This window comes from Salvelinus namaycush, chromosome 15 (assembly GCF_016432855.1).
Source record: "Salvelinus namaycush isolate Seneca chromosome 15, SaNama_1.0, whole genome shotgun sequence".
Taxonomy (NCBI): Eukaryota; Metazoa; Chordata; class Actinopteri; order Salmoniformes; family Salmonidae; genus Salvelinus; species Salvelinus namaycush.
Window position 1 is genome coordinate 9,564,780 of NC_052321.1, and position 20,216 is coordinate 9,584,995.

At 40.8% G+C, this 20,216-nt stretch overlaps 2 protein-coding genes across 2 annotated transcripts; both read right to left on the bottom strand.

Moving 5' to 3' along the window:
* Positions 1-541: 541 nt before the first annotated feature.
* On the bottom strand, positions 542-1,951 carry LOC120059824 (antimicrobial peptide NK-lysin-like). The gene is made up of 5 exons (XM_039008876.1): positions 1,866-1,951; positions 1,602-1,681; positions 1,357-1,440; positions 1,078-1,235; positions 542-893 (listed from the first exon to the last, which is right to left on the bottom strand). Exons 1-5 carry the CDS (start codon positions 1,912-1,914, stop codon positions 863-865), a joined length of 402 nt encoding a protein of 133 aa, XP_038864804.1. The 5' UTR covers positions 1,915-1,951; the 3' UTR covers positions 542-862.
* A 14,170-nt stretch (positions 1,952-16,121) lies between these two features.
* Positions 16,122-17,532, bottom strand: LOC120059825 (antimicrobial peptide NK-lysin-like). The gene is made up of 5 exons (XM_039008878.1): positions 17,447-17,532; positions 17,183-17,262; positions 16,937-17,020; positions 16,658-16,815; positions 16,122-16,473 (listed from the first exon to the last, which is right to left on the bottom strand). The coding sequence occupies exons 1-5, from the start codon at positions 17,493-17,495 to the stop codon at positions 16,443-16,445; spliced, it is 402 nt and encodes a 133-aa protein (XP_038864806.1). The 5' UTR covers positions 17,496-17,532; the 3' UTR covers positions 16,122-16,442.
* Positions 17,533-20,216: the final 2,684 nt, after the last annotated feature.

Below are 20,216 nucleotides of genomic sequence, written 5' to 3' on the forward strand. Positions count from 1 at the left end.
CTCTATCAATTGAGGTTTATTTTTTGCCCAAACAAAAAAGTTCACACAAACATTTTCAAACTTTTGGACTAAAATAGCATAATATTTACATTTGTATGTGATACAAAATAGAGTGCAATTTAAAATTGACACATACATTATTATAAACTGGATCATTTGATCCCTGGATGGTGATTTAAGCAATAAGGCCCAAGGGGGTGTGGTATATGGAAAATATACCACTGCTAAGGGCTGTTCTTAAGCACGACACAACACAGAGTGCCTGGATACAGCCCTAGCCGTGGTATATTGGCTATGTATCACAAACGCCAGAGGTGCCTTATTGCTATTATAAACTGGTTACCAATGTAATTAGAGCAGTAAAGTATTTTTTGGTCATACGCGTGGTATACGGTCTGATATACCATGGCTGTCAGCCAATCAGCATGCATGGCTCGAACCACCCAGTTCATAAGAGACAATATACCACGGGTATGACGCAAAACAACTTACTTACTTTCTAATTACATTGGTAACCTGTTAATAATAGCAACACGGCACCTCGGGGGTTTGTGGTATAGGGCCGTTACACCACAGCTAAGGGCTGTATCCAGGTACTCTGGCTGCTTGGTGAATAAGAACAGTCCTTATCCACGGTAGATTGGCCAAATACCACACTCCCTCTGGACTTATTGCTTAATTATAACACATGTTCCCAAAACATTATTTCAGAACATAATCATTCCAATAACTTCATCATCCATTTATATGCTTGTGTTGTGACTAGTTTGAAAAAGAAAGAGCAAGAGGCTGGTAGCATAGCATTGTCTTGACACCTGAACATCCATCTTCTCACTTTGGAATCTGGATACTGGCTGCTTGGTCAGTAGGTCAGGTCCAAAACTTCCTTTGGTCTAAAGAGGCACAAAAAGACTACATGAGTGGAAGATCGGAAGACATAAACCCCAATAGTTTCATATGAATTAATACATTTGACTCAAATACTGTTTCAATTAACAAGCACAAGTGATCATCGCAATACTCTTTAGTTGTCTGAACAGTGACTAAATAGTTTGTCGAACGGTTTCTTGTACTCACTTGCAGGCCTTAATGTTAACACAGATGGTCCTCACATCATCGCTTGTGCTAAGCTCCTCAATCAGCACCCACAAGTGTCTTTTCACCAGGCCTTTACACATAGATTTTAGGAAGCCAACATTATCGCAAACAGACAACAGCTTCTGCTTTAGCTCCTCCTGTTGACAAGAAATCATCATCAACAACAGTTGACATTTTCAGAGAAATATCACAGTAAATAGTAAATAGTGCAATTTCATTAAAGGACACTCTTATCAATTGTAATGCTATGGTAGCTACCTGGCTAGAGGAAGCGGAGATGGATTTCTTCACTTTGTTCAGTGCCCACTTACACACCCAGCAGGTCCCCTTTAGCTGTTGCTCCTTTAGAAACCACAAACAAACAAGAAAGGAGAAAAAAACACACTTAAGTCAAATATAAGCACCCCCCCCCCCAAATTATTATTATGAATTCAATTATGGTGTGATGTATTCAGTGTTATGGTTTAAGTACATTTGAATATGTAATGTGAGAGTGAGATTACCATGCACTTTTTCGGCTTTGCTTCCACTACTTCCTGGTCATCAGGGTCAACCTCTTGGCGATGCCCATGGATTTTCCAAACTGCAAAGAAAAAATGACACAACAGTCACTCAAGTGATGGGTACTTCACTTGTATTTTACTGAAACCAAAGGTGAACTTGGAGTTGATTTTGGCCCCCTACCCACAGTTCCCCTTGAACCCTGACCCAATGTATGTGCTGCATATACAGTAGTTACTATTTGAGTTAAATAAATAAAATCTCACCTGAACAAGCCAGCAGACTGAGGGCAAGGAGGACCAGAGATGTCTTCATGATTTGTGGTGGTAGAGATGTGAAGAGTAAAAGTCGTGTCGGGGTTTGGTAAAGTAACTTAGGAATCAGACAAGCCCCTTTATATATAGGAGGCCCCTCTATCCACAGCACCCTGTATAACCCCACCTACAGTTCATTCTATTGATAGTACAACTCACATTAACCACAAGACACAACCCTTACAAGTCAACAGGATGTTACTGCTTAGACCTACAGTACATACCGATGAGGAGCAATCTTCATAATCACCTTTTTCCATCTCTCCACTGTCTGATCTTCATTTTAATTTCATTTTAATTCGTCAATTACAGATTATGCCATGTACTGTATGTCATGGAAAGAGCAGGTCTTCTTAATGTTTTGTACACTCAGTGTATGTTTCCAGCAGAATACACCACACTGACATATTGATTAAAACGTGTTCAGCTAGCTTAGAAGTGATACATTTAGGGCTACTAAGATAACATATGGAGTTAAGATAGTAATAAAATTGACCATTTAGCTATTTTAATTTGTATTTTAGGAAACCTGTAGGTATATTAATTTTCTTGAAACAAATTATTTAATGAAGCATTGCATTTGCCCTTACTGCTACAGAAACCCATTGTATAACACAAATACATAGCAAAATAAATCAATAGGAAGTATGTTTTGAAGTGTCTGAAATGCATCTGAGAGGTATAGGAAAGCTCAGGGTAAATCAAATGTTATATCAAAACAAATGTTATGTTAGTGGTTGTGGTTAACTCTGCTTCAGAGTCCAATGGCGGCGAGCTTTACACCACTCTAGCCGACGCGTGGCATTGTGATCTTAGGCTTGTGTGCGGCTTGTGTGCGGCTTGTGTGCGGCTTGTGTGCGGGTGCTGGCCAAGGAAAACCATTTCAAAATGCTGTTTTCCAGACATTGACTCTAGGGGGTTTAATTAAGAAATCACACCACATTCCATCCTCTTGTTGCAAGCCGTTACAGTGACACTGTAAATAAGTCAAGCAACACTGAGGATGATTGTTTGAATTAACACAAGGGGTTTTATTGAGAAATGAACAAGACCAGAAAAGTTTAAATAATCCTTTCAGTAATATTTCAATTACATTTAAGAATTCGATTCCTCCTATTCCTAAACCAGTTGGATAGGAATGTAATGTAAAGCTAAGATATGGCAGTATATTCCTCAAATAAACAGTAAACAATGTGTATCCATTATGTAGCCAGTGACGATCATTATTGAATTTGCTAATATGGTTATTGTATTTTTTTAAATGTCTCGGCTAATTAATTTCCCTACATGGATTAAAAAGTAGAGTGTATTCTAATCTAATCTAATTGAAAGTAAGATTGAAAGTAAAGATCAGTCCCGCCAGGATTCCGCGATTCCACATATTATGCGAGGGCTTGTAATTTGACCAATCACCACACTATTTTCGCTATCTACAGATTGTAACACCAGATAATTTGTCTCAATCAATGAAAGAAGATTTGAAAAAGACAAGATGGCGGTGTACACCAGTGGAGGTTCCTCAGAGGAGGATGGGGAGGACCATCCTCTTCATTGAAATGTCATAAAAATAAAAATAGTGTAACATAAAAAAACTAAAAACAGTATAACTAAACTATACTAAATATATTCATATGTCATCAAATAATTGATTAAAACACACTGTTTTGCAATTAAGTTTTATGGTAACTTCAACAGCACTCTCTGGTGTAGCACCATGGTGTAGCCGGAGGACAGCTAGCTTCCGTTTCCCTCTGGCTACAATGACTTCAATACAAAACCTAGGAGGTTCTTAGGCCTCACCCCCTTCCATAGACCTACATGGTAATTATGACCACTTCCGGAGGACGTCCTCCAACCAATCAAAGCTTTTGCAGTATGAACTGACATGTTGTCCATCTAATCATAGGATTAGGATAAGATAATTAACCTAGTGTGTTGTATTGGGGTTGTGCCATAGAGTATTATGGGGGGATAGATATTGGATATAAATTAAGAGTGAAAAGTGTTTGTTGAGCATTTTTAGGATATTATTCCATTCAAATGTGTTTCTTCAATTACTGGAGACAGAGGTGATAGGTTATAAATCGTTTTCTTGGTTTTAGAACTGCTCATTGAATCCCCTCATGCACCCGTAGTTTTGGGGTTTTCATGGCTATAGAGGCACAATCCTCTAATCTACTGGGCTACTGGTTCTATCATGGGTTGGAGCCCGTTCTGCCACGCCATTTTCTGAAGTCGGCGCAGCCTGTCCCGGGACGTCTTCCTGCGGGCTTGGGAGAGGCCTCGAATCTCTCTGCCATTTCCGCAGAGTACTAGGACCTCCGGGAGGTTTTCAACAAGGCTCGCGCTACATCTCTACCTCTGCATCTACCCTATGACTGCACTCTCGACCTTCTACCAGGAACTACACCTTCGCAGGTGCGTCTTTATTCCCTGCCGGGTCCGGAGACCAAGACCATGGAAAGTACATTGAGGAATCTCTTGCTGCAGAGCGTATTCATCCTTCTGACTCCCCCTCCGGCGCAGGGTTCTTCTTTGTTGTGAAGAAGGACAAAACCCTGCGGCCGTGTATCGACTACCGCGGCATTAATGACATAACGGTTAAAAAACATTACCCTCTACCACTCATCTTCTCGGCTTTCTAGCCTCTCCAGGGGGCGACAATCTTCTCGAAGTTGGACCTTCGGAACGCCTACCATCTGGTTCGGATACGGGAAGGAGACGGATGGAAGACAGCTTTTAACACGGCGGGCACTATAAGTACCTTGTTATGCCATTTGGACTGACCAATGCTCCCGCAGTGTTCCAGTCCCTGGTTAAAACTTCTTACGGCTGAGATCCCGTTAACGGGATCGATTAGACAACAGCTAGTGAAAGTGTAGGGTGCCAAATTCAAAACAACAGAAATCTCATAATTAAAATTCCTCAGACATACAAGTATTTTACACCATTTTAAAGATACACTTGTTGTTAATCCCACCACAGTGTCCGATTTCAAAAAGACTCTACGACGAAACACACCAAACGATTATGTTAGGTCTGCACCTACTCTGTGTAACATGTATGTTTTTTTCGATAAAGTTCATATTTATATCCAAAAATCTTAGTTTACATTGGCTCGTTATGTTCAGTAATGTTTTGCGTCCAAAACATCAGGTGATTTTGCAGAGAGCCACATCAATTTACAGAAATACTCATAATAAACATTGATAAAAGATACAAGTATTAAACATGGAACTTTAGATAAACTTCTCCTTAACTTCTTTGGGGTAGGGGCAGTATTTTCACTTCCGGATGAAAAGCGTGCCCAGAGTAAACTGCCTGCTACTCAGGCCCAGATCCCAGGATATGCATATTATTAGTAGATTTAGATAGAAAACACTCTGACGTTTCTAAAACTGTTTGAATGATGTCTGTGAGTATAACAGAACTCATATGGCAGGCATAAACCTGAGAAAAAATCCAACCAGGAAGTGGGAAATCTGAGGTTTGTATGTTTTCAACTCTTTGCTTATCCAAGATACAGTGGAAATGGGGTCATGTTGCATTTCCTAAGGCTTCCACTAGATGTCAACAGTCTTTAGAACCTTGTTTGATGCTTCTACTGTGAAGTGGGGGCGAATGAGAGGAGATTGAGTAAGGTCTCTCCCAGAGTGCCACGAGCTGACCATGCGCTGACCATGCGCGTTCATGTGAGAGTTAGCTGCGTTCCATCGCATTTCTGAAGACAAAGGAATTCTCCGGTTGGAACATTATTGAAGATTTATGTTAAAAACATCCTAAAGATTGATTCTATAAATCAAATCAAATGTATTTATATAGCCCTTCTTACATCAGCTGATATCTCAAAGTGCTGTACAGAAACCCAGCCTAAAACCCAAACAGCAAGCAATTGAAACTTTCAAGTTTTAATGTACAGGGAAATGCCTTTCTTGCAAACGTTACACCCAACAATGCAATATTCAATATCAATGTATTCAATAGAGGAACAAATGTAGTGATGGTCCCTGTAAGTAGGATTCAAGTCAACTAGTAATGTTGAAGCTGGAGGCCAAGCTCAGAACTCAACACTGACATATTGGGTAAAAGACATAGTACTAACTGCCTGGTTCAGGGCATACCATGAGATCTGGGATTTGATTGGTCCCTTGGTGAAAATGAAAACCACATGGATGTTTTAGTCTGGCTGGCCTCAACTTGATAGGTTAGACACAGCAGCTGTGGGAAGAGACTACGAGACCACTGATATGCACTTTCTATAAAGTATTTCAGTGAATGCATACTACATCTTTCAAACCGTGAAAAGGTTTGTGCATGATTAAAAAAATGTCCCCATAGCAGCAGGGGCACCACTTTGGTTTTAGATTTGGGAGGGGACATAACTTGGTGTTTTTTGGAGGGGATGCATCTAAAGCTAATTTCTTGCACTTTTACACAATCCATTATGCTGTCGTAATTTAGAACAAAAAGTAAGCAAAAAATCCACAGTCATCATGTTAGGTAAGAGATCATTTTAAAATATGTTTAAGTGATTAATAGGACTGAACTAGATCAAAGTTAATCCAATAATACATATTGTGTTGCAACTTTATTAACCAATAGCCTAACAAATGAAAAACTCTTGAAAAGATACAAAGACTTTTGATTGTCTTTATTAAGACAGCCTCAATTTAAAATTCCAGCCAGACCGACAAGTCAGCCTGAGCCGCCTGCACTCCGGACCCCCACAAGTCTAGTCAATAACTCAACTCACTCCCAACATATTTCCTTCCCAGTTCACACCTTAAAATATTTGAATTCCTAAGGGAAAGGTTTGGAAACAAAAACTTTAACCAAAAAACACACATACACCTCAAATATACATTAACACACAGAAACAGCAAATCCTCCATAAAATTAATATCAAAAGCCTAATGTTAATGAGAACTCTTTTTACAATGTATCTGCGTCGACCCATCGTGTCCCTAGGGGTCCACCACCCTGCAGAGTCCCAACCCAACTTACCCCACTCAGCTCTAGGATCGTAGTGAAACATTCATTATTGGTTTCGGGTGTGTTAGGCCAAGGCCAGAGTGACAACCCACAGGATGCAGGACCTGCGGGTCCCAACAGAGATCATTGCAACATGGTATGCACTGGGAATAAACCGTAGTTCATTTTCTCTGTGAAGTTAAACAGCAGTTACCTTGCCAGCTACATCAGTTAACTAAATAATAGCCCGTTTCTGCTCTGCTTGCTTTTACAACTCGGTGAAAGAACGCAACACATGCACACTGAACTACAGTATGCTCAAGTCTCCCGTGCTGGTCTAGCCATTCTTCCAGAACCTTTGCTTTCACATAGCCTATGAGCCCAATCTTTGGTGTCCGTGGGGTCCTCATTCCAGCCGTCTAAAACTGGAAACAGCCTACCTGACCGCACAGAGGCGTTTGTATGGTCCTAAAGCACACCGTTGCCACTTTTTTTGTCACATTGCAATGATAAAACTGTGTGGCGGGGGGACATGAACCCCCATCCCCACTGAAAGTTGTGCCCCTGCTTAGCAGCACTTCAAACAAATGGATATGCTTAAATAGTTAACAAGGTGGCAGTAGCACCATCCACAAATTGCACTAACAGAAACCATTTAGTAATTGCTTTTTATAAATTGGAAATTACAGGTGATGAAATGAGTTATCCTAAATATAATCACCTTGGCCCAATCTCTGAGTGATATAGCGATACACTGAGGTGACAACACTGATGTGTGACTAGGAACTTTCCCACAGTATCTTGAAGCCCACACAACACCCTCCATTGTGGAAATATTAAACAGTGAGAAGGCCAGTCAGTAGGTTAACTAACAAGGAAACCACAATGTGAAGCGGTGTGTCTTCAGAAGCTCACACCAAGTTGGTGGAGAACATTGTTTCACTTGCAAGACTCATGACACTGCACCCCGAGAGTTGTGAGTTGTTGGAGATGCAGCAGCTGTGGGAGGAGACTATGAAGAACATGACAGAATGAAGGGTAATAACAGTTTTTCAGCTGGCCCTTTCTTCAGTCAGCAAATGTTGGGTGGTCGCGTGGAAAAAGTACCATGGCAATATCAGTTTTTTTATTTTTTTCATTGAATACTTACAAAAACATAGACAATACACATGTATAAACGCACCTACAAACACAGTGAAATACGTATATCTGCATAATGTTTATAAAATATTAATGCCGAGATCCCTCTGCAGCCTGTGTCAATTGATGTCTCAAATATGAGGACCAAGGAGTGTAAATCATCTCAAGTATACACATTGGAATCGAATCCGGTCTTTAAAAGGGTGAAAAGTCAAGGAGTCCTTCTCACAGTGAGGGGGCAGTAGTGAGCAGGCACTTGGCATCTCTGGAGAGGAAGCAGCTCCCAGGCCTTCTCTGGCCCCAGGTCTGCTGCAGTGCCTTGCAGTCCAGTTTGTTGAGCCTCTGGGAGCACAGCCGCAGGTCCTGGACCTGTTCTGACAGGCAATCCAAACTAGAGCTGACCCAGAGCACGGCTAACTGACAACCTGAAGAAAGAGAGAGAGGGAACAATTTAGAGGTATTAAGAGAGAAACAGAGTCAGACTGAGAACCAATAGACTACTATAGGCCTACTGTACCTTGGAGGTTGAGATAGGGCAAAGGTCGCTGGGTGGAGAGGAGGCTTTGGAGTGCCACCTAGGTCACCGCCGGGTTCCCGGACAGGTCCACAGACACAATGGAGGGACAGACAGGCAGACACCTGAACAGCAGGACACACAGAACTTACAGATCTAAGTACTGGACAGTCAGGTCACATGATCCAGAGGTAGTGTACAGGATAGACACTTTGAAAAGACCCAGACAGCTCAACTAGCTAAATACAGAAGGACAAGGATTGATATACATTGAGAGAAACCACAAACACACACTTGGAGAGGGTGGCCACGCTGCCGTCCGCCATTTCCCACCAGGCTCAGGTTGGTCAGGAAGCAGTCATCCTGTGGAACACAGAAAGGACCAATCAGAACCATGTTCTCTGTGCCTCCTCCATTTTCAGCAAGGGACTGCTGGTTAGGGGCTTGTAAGTAAACATTTCACTGTACGGTTGTGCTCGGCGCATGTGACTAATAAAACAGGTCTCCTACCTGACTTCGCCACACTCCCCTTTAGCCCCCCCCCCAAGAAATTTTGGGGTTTCTTCTCGGGCTTCCAGCCACACTTCCGTGCTGCCTCCTCATACACCGCTCCTCGGCTTTAGCTGCCTCCAGCTCTTCACGGAGCGGCGATATTCTCCAATCTTAGCCCAGTGTCCCTTACCTCCAGAATCTCCTCCATGTCCAGGAGTCCTGTGTAATGGGCCGCTGCTGCTGCCCGTTACTACGCTGCTTGGTCCGGGTTTGGTGGGTGGTTCTGTAACGGCAGCCTTCCTCCTCTTCGTCTGAAGAGGAGGTGTAGCGGGGATCGGACCAAGGACGCAGCGTAGCTCGTGTTCAACATGTTTTCATAACAGACGAAAACGTGAACACTTACAAAATACAAAAATAACAAACGTGGCAAACCGAAACAGTCCTCTCTGGTGAAACGAACACAAAGACAGGAAACAACCACCCACAAACCCCAACACAAAACAAGCCACCTAAATATGATTCCCAATCAGAGACAACACAAAACACCTGCCTCTGATTGAGAACCATATTAGGCCAAACATAGAAACAGACAAACTAGACACACAACATAGAATGCCCACCCAGCTCACGTCCTGACCAACACTAAAACAAGTAAAACACACAAGAAACTATGGTCAGAACGTGACAGGGAGCTGCCAATAAACTGCCTGGACCTCAACCAGCAAAGCCTATGTAAACAAATCAACTGAAAACAAAAGGACATCATTGCAATAGTTTTACATAATGAACACCTTGAATATTATCACATGATTAAACTCACTGATGGGTCAAACTCAACACGTAGCATTCAAACAAATCGACCACACCCCAAACATTTCTTCCAGAAAGCATGGTCAGGTGATGCCCATCTACAGTTGGACTCTAGTTAAAGATCAGGCAGAGGCAGAGATGCAGTTCAGTTTAAGAGTCTTTCAGTTGTGGAAAGAGTACCCAATATTGTACTTGAGTAAAAGTAAAGATACCTTAATAGAAGTGAAAGTCACCCAGTAAAATATTACTTGAGTAAAAGTCTAGAAGTATTTGGTTTTAAATATACGTATATATAAGTATCAAAAGAAAAAGGGTATATTATTTAAAATGTGTTATATTATGCAAACCAGATGGTTTGGTTAATGATTGTCTGACAAATACAGAAAAATGTTTGCCTTTTAACGTATCTAACTTGTCTGAAAATAAATTACTTGAGTTGAACTTTTGACAGATAAGAACGTTACTGCCATATATTATTCAGAATTTACATGGATTTCAGACAATATTTCTCAAATTACACAGACCACTAGAAGACAGCCTCACACGCAGTCAGACCTATTTCCAACCACGAACACCTAGCCTGGCCTGTCCTGCACACCCACTGCTGCCTGTCAGGCTGCTGCAGAAAGAGGGGGTGGTGCTGGTGACCATCACTGAACAGAGGATAGAAGGCCATATAGGGACATAGCACAGCCAGAGTCTTACAAGTCAGTATCATATGTCAGTATTTCCCACAGTGTTTGTCTTGGTGGGGTGCAGATGCTTCTGAAACAACATTCATATATATGCATGTTTCCGGTTATAAATCAGACCCGTCTTGAAACGGTGCGCATGTGAACGCGCGTAATAACTCCACCTGTAAAAAAGCTCATCATTCACCTTTTATGGTGAAAATAATGCCCTTATTTGCTGTATATTTTGGTATTGGAATTAGGACAAGGAAGTTTCTAAAGAATATATATGGCGAGCTTGATCAAATGTCTCTGGAGGTGTTGGAAGAATGTTTTAAACTTTTCCAGTGACATTTCCTGTAGGGCCTGGCTCAGGTGGGTCAGTTTCTTAAAGAAAAAATCAATAGCAAATTGTTGTAAACCTGTAAACAGATCATTTGAATTCAATAATATTTAGTGTTTACTTTTTCCCAAACCAAAATATGATGCACTGTCTGTGTACTTCACCCCAAAAATATAAATTTATAGTAGGCCCACTTACAGTGGTAGCCTACACACTTCAATGCAAAAGATCAACTGTCTGTTCAACTCTACTGTATATTAAATCCGTGCTGCCTTTCGGATGCATAGAGCAAAATACTTAATAGCAGCCTGATTAAATGAGAGATGCACATGGTAATTTGTTGTAGGCTAAAGCTACTTTGGGAATATGAACCCATCATGGCCAGAAAAGGTTTGAATCCCTGATCCGGCAATGTGGAAAAGTCTGCAGTTCAATGACTAGGTATCCCCTACTTGCTTGCTTGCAATGCAATAACCTTCTGTGCATACGCAAAGTTTGCGGGAAGCTAAGCACATTCTCACTGCAAGTTCAGTTTTTTATAAATGCCAACTTTTGCATTACAACAAATGTTTTGGGGTATGTTTTGTACGAATGCACAGTTTATAAATGAGGCCCCAGACTTTCATAGCTTCACTTGCTGTCCAGCTGAGAGTATTTCACCAGCAAACAACATCAACTACTCAAAAAATGACACTAACTTTATACAAATTAACTAAGTAAATACAATTGACCTATAATAAATAACCGGGAAAGAAAGTTGAGGATGCCCTTCCAAGGTATTCACTGTCGTCTTAAGGCCCTCCCACATTATGTGATTGGAGGACACTTCCAGGAGGTGGAGTCTGGGCATTGTAGGGTCGACCAGCTCTGGGAAGAGGTCGTCTGGCCTGCAGTTTGAGGGCGCGGAGGAGAAGAGATACGGAAGAGGGAGACAGGCTGAGGCCACACACTGACACAGAGGGATTGCCGTCCTGACCTCACACAGACCAACAACATGCTTGTTCTCCTCTGGACACACATCACACACACACGCTCACAAATGGCATGGATTAACAATGCACTTCAAGTGTTCAAATGCCAGAAATAGTTCCTAAATCCCAATTCAAGTTCATGATCTGTGATGGGTAAACCAGTCTAGTCATTATATGTCTATGTTAGAAACCATTCAATACCCATTCGTTCACATAAACTGCCTATCCAATGATGCAAAATACAAGAGAGCTCTAAATTGACTTTGGTGGAAAATTCCAATTGGGTGTCATCATCACTCCTGCGCCAGAGTCCAAGACATATCTTTGACTGTTTATTTACCTCTTTAGGACCTTAATATCTCTTCATCTCCATACTTTCATCCCTAACATTCATCAACGTCTAAGTATGAATCAAGACAGAATCTTGATGACTGATGTTCCGGTATTCGCCTATTCTGTATTTGCTGTTCTTGATTAAGGTTGCCTGTTGCAATGGTACCAATAGGTCCACAAGTGCAAACCCCAGCCCACCTGGCACTGTAGGCAGGCTGAAGCAAATGCTCAAATAGTATTTGAGCCTGGTCAGCTCTTACTCTGTGTCTCTGTGTCTCTGACCTGCTGAGTGCTGTGGTGGGTCTGGGGTGACTTGGAAGGTCGGGGTCGTCGTCAGTCTTCCTCAGAGAGAAATCCCCTACTGGAGGACAATGACACTGCAGAACGAGAGAGAAAAAACATAGGTTGCTGTTCCATTGGCTACGAACGTCCCTTATAGTTCATTAAACATTAGTGACTCATTTTCAAGTGACATTCAAGACTTCCAAGGACACTACAAGGCAAGCAAAACAGAAACTTCACTCAGCAAAATGATATAAGAGAAAGAAAGAAGGAAATGAAAGGGTAGATGTGCTTGGGTTCCTTCTATTGTTAGCTTCCATATGGGTTCTACAGGGAATTACATGGACGACTGTGTGTGTGTGTCATCAATGCAGCTGCTACACTCCTCTATTGTGGGTTTCCTCCACCCAGACCAAGCCTCTCTTCAAGGTTGACATAGAAACAGCTATATTTGTCCAGTGGTGCGCAGATAACTTTCTTGTTGAGAAAACAAAAGAGTTGGAAATTGATTTCAGAACAAACAAAACTCCACTACCCCCTACGAAGATAAATGGGGAATCTGTTGATAGATTGACCACATATATAAGTACCTGGGGCCTCATTTATAAAACGGACTTAAGATACATTTGTATCTTAAATATGACTTACGCAGAAAACCACGTACAAGTAGTTATTTATAAAACCTTACTTTAACGTGGAAATTATCTTATCTCTAAGTAAAGTCTAGACTTGACATAAGTGATTTTCCTACTGGTTATGTAGGGGTATTGCAGTTTGGGACACATGTGCGTCCAAGCCTGTGGTGAACTTTGCACTTTCCTAATTAACAATTTTTTAGTAATGATCTAATAAAGTTGTGAGGACGCAAGGTGTCTTGAATTAGAAACAGGATGCGATGTTCTATAAATAGTGTGTCAAATTAGAAAAAAGTAACCATGGCTGTTCTTGCGTTATTGGAAGACATTGTAAACTGTGATTTTAGAAGAGAGAGTTTTCAGAGACCGCAATTACTTTTATGCGCATGATGATCCATGGCTTATAAATCGCCATCGTCTCCCTAAAAAATGTTCCGTTAGATTTCTGTGCGGATTTAGCCCCTAATCTGGAAAGGAAGACACGCTGTAATCATGCCATTCCCGTATCTGTCCAAGTACTATCCACTCTGGGATTCCTCACTACTGGGATATTCCAGAGGGAAATAAGTGACAGGTCAGGTATATAACAGCCATCATTCAGCCATCTTCCAAAAAGTTAGCTTTTCTCTTTTGGTCCATGGTTATTCCTGACTAAACACTATTTTGTGCTAGCATCCTATAATGGGAAATCGCTGATTGTAAGGCACGTTCAGGTGCCGTTAATTTTAAATTAATTTGAGATTTATAGATCACAGGTCCGTAAATTACAAATGGGCTTCTTAGAACCTGCGTAAGCAAGTTTTTTTGTGCTCATTGTCACATTTAACATGCTGGTTGAAATGAGGTATTTTTGTTCAGTATATATTTTTATTCCGATTTTTCATGCAGCTGCAGCACCCTCAGCATCCCTACTTCTCGCTACTATGTTCTACGAAGCTGTGATGTCCATCATAACGTTAAACAATCAATTCATAGCATTAATTCTTGCAACATGCGATCAATTATCAGTTCTTAACATACATTTTTCTTCTCTGTGCTCATTATCTATTTTTCATGCGCGCATATGATAGACAGTTCGTGTTCAGAGCAGGTCTCTGGAGCCTCTGAGCCGGAGGAGCGTGTGTTAAGTACTAGCTGGTAAAATGATCGACTTAAATGAACGAGTCACTTAGAAAACGAATAATGACAGTCGAATATGTACAAAGAGTCGTTCAAAGAGAATGAATCGTTCGTGAAGTGCACATCACTGTCAGACAGATAATAAAATTAACCCAGCAGACGATCCCCCACACCCACACAAATATGGTAATTATCTGATGCCTTAACTGTGTCTTTTGTGTGTAGCCTTGTGAGTAAATCTTCTTGGATGTGTGCATCAGATGGGATTCAACTCATAGCAGGCAGCCAGGCAGGCATCTCTCTCGCCCTAGCTCCCTTCCGCTTTAACCAACCAGAAGTTGCGGGTCATACCTTGTTCAATAAAGCCTTTAATAAAAGAAATATAAAAAATTATTCTGCCCTGTTAGTTTGTTGTAAATCTCCATTTCAGAAAACAACCTCTTACTACAAACACCACATTCAGGAAGTGTCATAATTTCTTTGGTGGGAAAACAATGGTGCAAAGCTAAATAAATATAAACTATTGTTTCATGTTGTTGGTCTGTATGTCCCACTTATATATTTCCACCCTGTTCGGCTAAATTCTTGAGAAAATTAACAAAATGTCAGTGTTCACCATTATGTTAGCTCAGTCTTGCTCATTCGCCAAGCTACTATATGACTAATTAGGCTCCAAATGTCCACCCTTTTACGAATATGCAACAGGTTTGAAAATAAACCAAAAGAATGTACGTTCCTGAGCTTGACCAATATGTCCTTTTTCTGATAGAATACTAAAATAATATGTACTTTTCCTCAAAAAAGTTATGAGGACATCATTTATAGGAATGACCCAGCTGGCAATCAGCTGTTTTAAAACACTACAGGTTGAGAGCCGGGTTGAAGCAAACCTTCCTAGAGTCTGCTGGAGATGTAAGTTGGTCCCGAGGAAGGTGAAGAACATGATGCCTAAACACAGAGGACAAATAAGGTGACATACAGCATGACATCTGACGCCCACACAATTCTGTTGTTGGGGTACTCCCACACCACTCACAGAAAAACTGCTTTTTAACACACTTAATTAAAACCTTTTGGAAGGGAAACTATTTCACTCATATTGTTTTTCATTGTAAGTCCTATTTCATAGAAATCTGGAAACACTGGACAGATACTTTTTGGATCAGCTACTTTAAGCCACCTACCAAACAATCAATACTTTTTGTTCAGAAAACTAAGATTGTAAATGAAAAAGGTAGCCAAAATGCCAACATGAGTTCCTAGACAATGTAATTATTAAATGCTTTATCATAAAATAATATTACGATATGTTAATCTGTAAAAATTCTAAGTAGATACATTTCTAGAGTTATGTTAGACATGTCAAAGAAGAGTTGGAGTTGTATTCTCTATCAATTGAGGTTTATTTTTTGCCCAAACAAAAAAGTTCACACAAACATTTTCAAACTTTTGGACTAAAATAGCATAATATTTACATTTGTATGTGATACAAAATAGAGTGCAATTTAAAATTGACACATACATTATTATAAACTGGATCATTTGATCCCTGGATGGTGATTTAAGCAATAAGGCCCAAGGGGGTGTGGTATATGGAAAATATACCACTGCTAAGGGCTGTTCTTAAGCACGACACAACACAGAGTGCCTGGATACAGCCCTAGCCGTGGTATATTGGCTATGTATCACAAACGCCAGAGGTGCCTTATTGCTATTATAAACTGGTTACCAATGTAATTAGAGCAGTAAAGTATTTTTTGGTCATACGCGTGGTATACGGTCTGATATACCATGGCTGTCAGCCAATCAGCATGCATGGCTCGAACCACCCAGTTCATAAGAGACAATATACCACGGGTATGACGCAAAACAACTTACTTACTTTCTAATTACATTGGTAACCTGTTAATAATAGCAACACGGCACCTCGGGGGTTTGTGGTATAGGGCCGTTACACCACAGCTAAGGGCTGTATCCAGGTACTCTGGCTGCTTGGTGAATAAGAACAGTCCTTATCCACGGTAGATTGGCCAAATACCACACTCCCTCTGGACTTATTGCTTAATTATAACACATGTTCCCAAAACATTATTTCAGAACATAATCATTCCAATAACTTCATCATCCATTTATATGCTTGTGTTGTGACTAGTTTGAAAAAGAAAGAGCAAGAGGCTGGTAGCATAGCATTGTCTTGACACCTGAACATCCATCTTCTCACTTTGGAATCTGGATACTGGCTGCTTGGTCAGTAGGTCAGGTCCAAAACTTCCTTTGGTCTAAAGAGGCACAAAAAGACTACATGAGTGGAAGATCGGAAGACATAAACCCCAATAGTTTCATATGAATTAATACATTTGACTCAAATACTGTTTCAATTAACAAGCACAAGTGATCATCGCAATACTCTTTAGTTGTCTGAACAGTGACTAAATAGTTTGTCGAACGGTTTCTTGTACTCACTTGCAGGCCTTAATGTTAACACAGATGGTCCTCACATCATCGCTTGTGCTAAGCTCCTCAATCAGCACCCACAAGTGTCTTTTCACCAGGCCTTTACACATAGATTTTAGGAAGCCAACATTATCGCAAACAGACAACAGCTTCTGCTTTAGCTCCTCCTGTTGACAAGAAATCATCATCAACAACAGTTGACATTTTCAGAGAAATATCACAGTAAATAGTAAATAGTGCAATTTCATTAAAGGACACTCTTATCAATTGTAATGCTATGGTAGCTACCTGGCTAGAGGAAGCGGAGATGGATTTCTTCACTTTGTTCAGTGCCCACTTACACACCCAGCAGGTCCCCTTTAGCTGTTGCTCCTTTAGAAACCACAAACAAACAAGAAAGGAGAAAAAAACACACTTAAGTCAAATATAAGCACCCCCCCCCCCCAAATTATTATTATGAATTCAATTATGGTGTGATGTATTCAGTGTTATGGTTTAAGTACATTTGAATATGTAATGTGAGAGTGAGATTACCATGCACTTTTTCGGCTTTGCTTCCACTACTTCCTGGTCATCAGGGTCAACCTCTTGGCGATGCCCATGGATTTTCCAAACTGCAAAGAAAAAATGACACAACAGTCACTCAAGTGATGGGTACTTCACTTGTATTTTACTGAAACCAAAGGTGAACTTGGAGTTGATTTTGGCCCCCTACCCACAGTTCCCCTTGAACCCTGACCCAATGTATGTGCTGCATATACAGTAGTTACTATTTGAGTTAAATAAATAAAATCTCACCTGAACAAGCCAGCAGACTGAGGGCAAGGAGGACCAGAGATGTCTTCATGATTTGTGGTGGTAGAGATGTGAAGAGTAAAAGTCGTGTCGGGGTTTGGTAAAGTAACTTAGGAATCAGACAAGCCCCTTTATATATAGGAGGCCCCTCTATCCACAGCACCCTGTATAACCCCACCTACAGTTCATTCTATTGATAGTACAACTCACATTAACCACAAGACACAACCCTTACAAGTCAACAGGATGTTACTGCTTAGACCTACAGTACATACCGATGAGGAGCAATCTTCATAATCACCTTTTTCCATCTCTCCACTGTCTGATCTTCATTTTAATTTCATTTTAATTCGTCAATTACAGATTATGCCATGTACTGTATGTCATGGAAAGAGCAGGTCTTCTTAATGTTTTGTACACTCAGTGTATGTTTCCAGCAGAATACACCACACTGACATATTGATTAAAACGTGTTCAGCTAGCTTAGAAGTGATACATTTAGGGCTACTAAGATAACATATGGAGTTAAGATAGTAATAAAATTGACCATTTAGCTATTTTAATTTGTATTTTAGGAAACCTGTAGGTATATTAATTTTCTTGAAACAAATTATTTAATGAAGCATTGCATTTGCCCTTACTGCTACAGAAACCCATTGTATAACACAAATACATAGCAAAATAAATCAATAGGAAGTATGTTTTGAAGTGTCTGAAATGCATCTGAGAGGTATAGGAAAGCTCAGGGTAAATCAAATGTTATATCAAAACAAATGTTATGTTAGTGGTTGTGGTTAACTCTGCTTCAGAGTCCAATGGCGGCGAGCTTTACACCACTCTAGCCGACGCGTGGCATTGTGATCTTAGGCTTGTGTGCGGCTTGTGTGCGGCTTGTGTGCGGCTTGTGTGCGGGTGCTGGCCAAGGAAAACCATTTCAAAATGCTGTTTTCCAGACATTGACTCTAGGGGGTTTAATTAAGAAATCACACCACATTCCATCCTCTTGTTGCAAGCCGTTACAGTGACACTGTAAATAAGTCAAGCAACACTGAGGATGATTGTTTGAATTAACACAAGGGGTTTTATTGAGAAATGAACAAGACCAGAAAAGTTTAAATAATCCTTTCAGTAATATTTCAATTACATTTAAGAATTCGATTCCTCCTATTCCTAAACCAGTTGGATAGGAATGTAATGTAAAGCTAAGATATGGCAGTATATTCCTCAAATAAACAGTAAACAATGTGTATCCATTATGTAGCCAGTGACGATCATTATTGAATTTGCTAATATGGTTATTGTATTTTTTTAAATGTCTCGGCTAATTAATTTCCCTACATGGATTAAAAAGTAGAGTGTATTCTAATCTAATCTAATTGAAAGTAAGATTGAAAGTAAAGATCAGTCCCGCCAGGATTCCGCGATTCCACATATTATGCGAGGGCTTGTAATTTGACCAATCACCACACTATTTTCGCTATCTACAGATTGTAACACCAGATAATTTGTCTCAATCAATGAAAGAAGATTTGAAAAAGACAAGATGGCGGTGTACACCAGTGGAGGTTCCTCAGAGGAGGATGGGGAGGACCATCCTCTTCATTGAAATGTCATAAAAATAAAAATAGTGTAACATAAAAAAACTAAAAACAGTATAACTAAACTATACTAAATATATTCATATGTCATCAAATAATTGATTAAAACACACTGTTTTGCAATTAAGTTTTATGGTAACTTCAACAGCACTCTCTGGTGTAGCACCATGGTGTAGCCGGAGGACAGCTAGCTTCCGTTTCCCTCTGGCTACAATGACTTCAATACAAAACCTAGGAGGTTCTTAGGCCTCACCCCCTTCCATAGACCTACATGGTAATTATGACCACTTCCGGAGGACGTCCTCCAACCAATCAAAGCTTTTGCAGTATGAACTGACATGTTGTCCATCTAATCATAGGATTAGGATAAGATAATTAACCTAGTGTGTTGTATTGGGGTTGTGCCATAGAGTATTATGGGGGGATAGATATTGGATATAAATTAAGAGTGAAAAGTGTTTGTTGAGCATTTTTAGGATATTATTCCATTCAAATGTGTTTCTTCAATTACTGGAGACAGAGGTGATAGGTTATAAATCGTTTTCTTGGTTTTAGAACTGCTCATTGAATCCCCTCATGCACCCGTAGTTTTGGGGTTTTCATGGCTATAGAGGCACAATCCTCTAATCTACTGGGCTACTGGTTCTATCATGGGTTGGAGCCCGTTCTGCCACGCCATTTTCTGAAGTCGGCGCAGCCTGTCCCGGGACGTCTTCCTGCGGGCTTGGGAGAGGCCTCGAATCTCTCTGCCATTTCCGCAGAGTACTAGGACCTCCGGGAGGTTTTCAACAAGGCTCGCGCTACATCTCTACCTCTGCATCTACCCTATGACTGCACTCTCGACCTTCTACCAGGAACTACACCTTCGCAGGTGCGTCTTTATTCCCTGCCGGGTCCGGAGACCAAGACCATGGAAAGTACATTGAGGAATCTCTTGCTGCAGAGCGTATTCATCCTTCTGACTCCCCCTCCGGCGCAGGGTTCTTCTTTGTTGTGAAGAAGGACAAAACCCTGCGGCCGTGTATCGACTACCGCGGCATTAATGACATAACGGTTAAAAAACATTACCCTCTACCACTCATCTTCTCGGCTTTCTAGCCTCTCCAGGGGGCGACAATCTTCTCGAAGTTGGACCTTCGGAACGCCTACCATCTGGTTCGGATACGGGAAGGAGA

Coding starts and splice junctions, on each gene's coding strand:
- LOC120059825 (XM_039008878.1), bottom strand. CDS start 17,495: ATGAAGACATCTCTGGTCCTCCTTGCCCTCAGTCTGCTGGCTTGTTCA. Junction 17,021..17,182: donor CAAAGCCGAAAAAGTGCATG/GTAATCTCACTC, acceptor TGGTTTCTAAAG/GAGCAACAGCTAAAGGGGAC. Junction 16,474..16,657: donor GTTAACATTAAGGCCTGCAA/GTGAGTACAAGA, acceptor GTGCCTCTTTAG/ACCAAAGGAAGTTTTGGACC.
- LOC120059824 (XM_039008876.1), bottom strand. CDS start 1,914: ATGAAGACATCTCTGGTCCTCCTTGCCCTCAGTCTGCTGGCTTGTTCA. Junction 1,682..1,865: donor CAGTCTGCTGGCTTGTTCAG/GTGAGATTTTAT, acceptor TTTTCTTTGCAG/TTTGGAAAATCCATGGGCAT. Junction 894..1,077: donor GTTAACATTAAGGCCTGCAA/GTGAGTACAAGA, acceptor GTGCCTCTTTAG/ACCAAAGGAAGTTTTGGACC.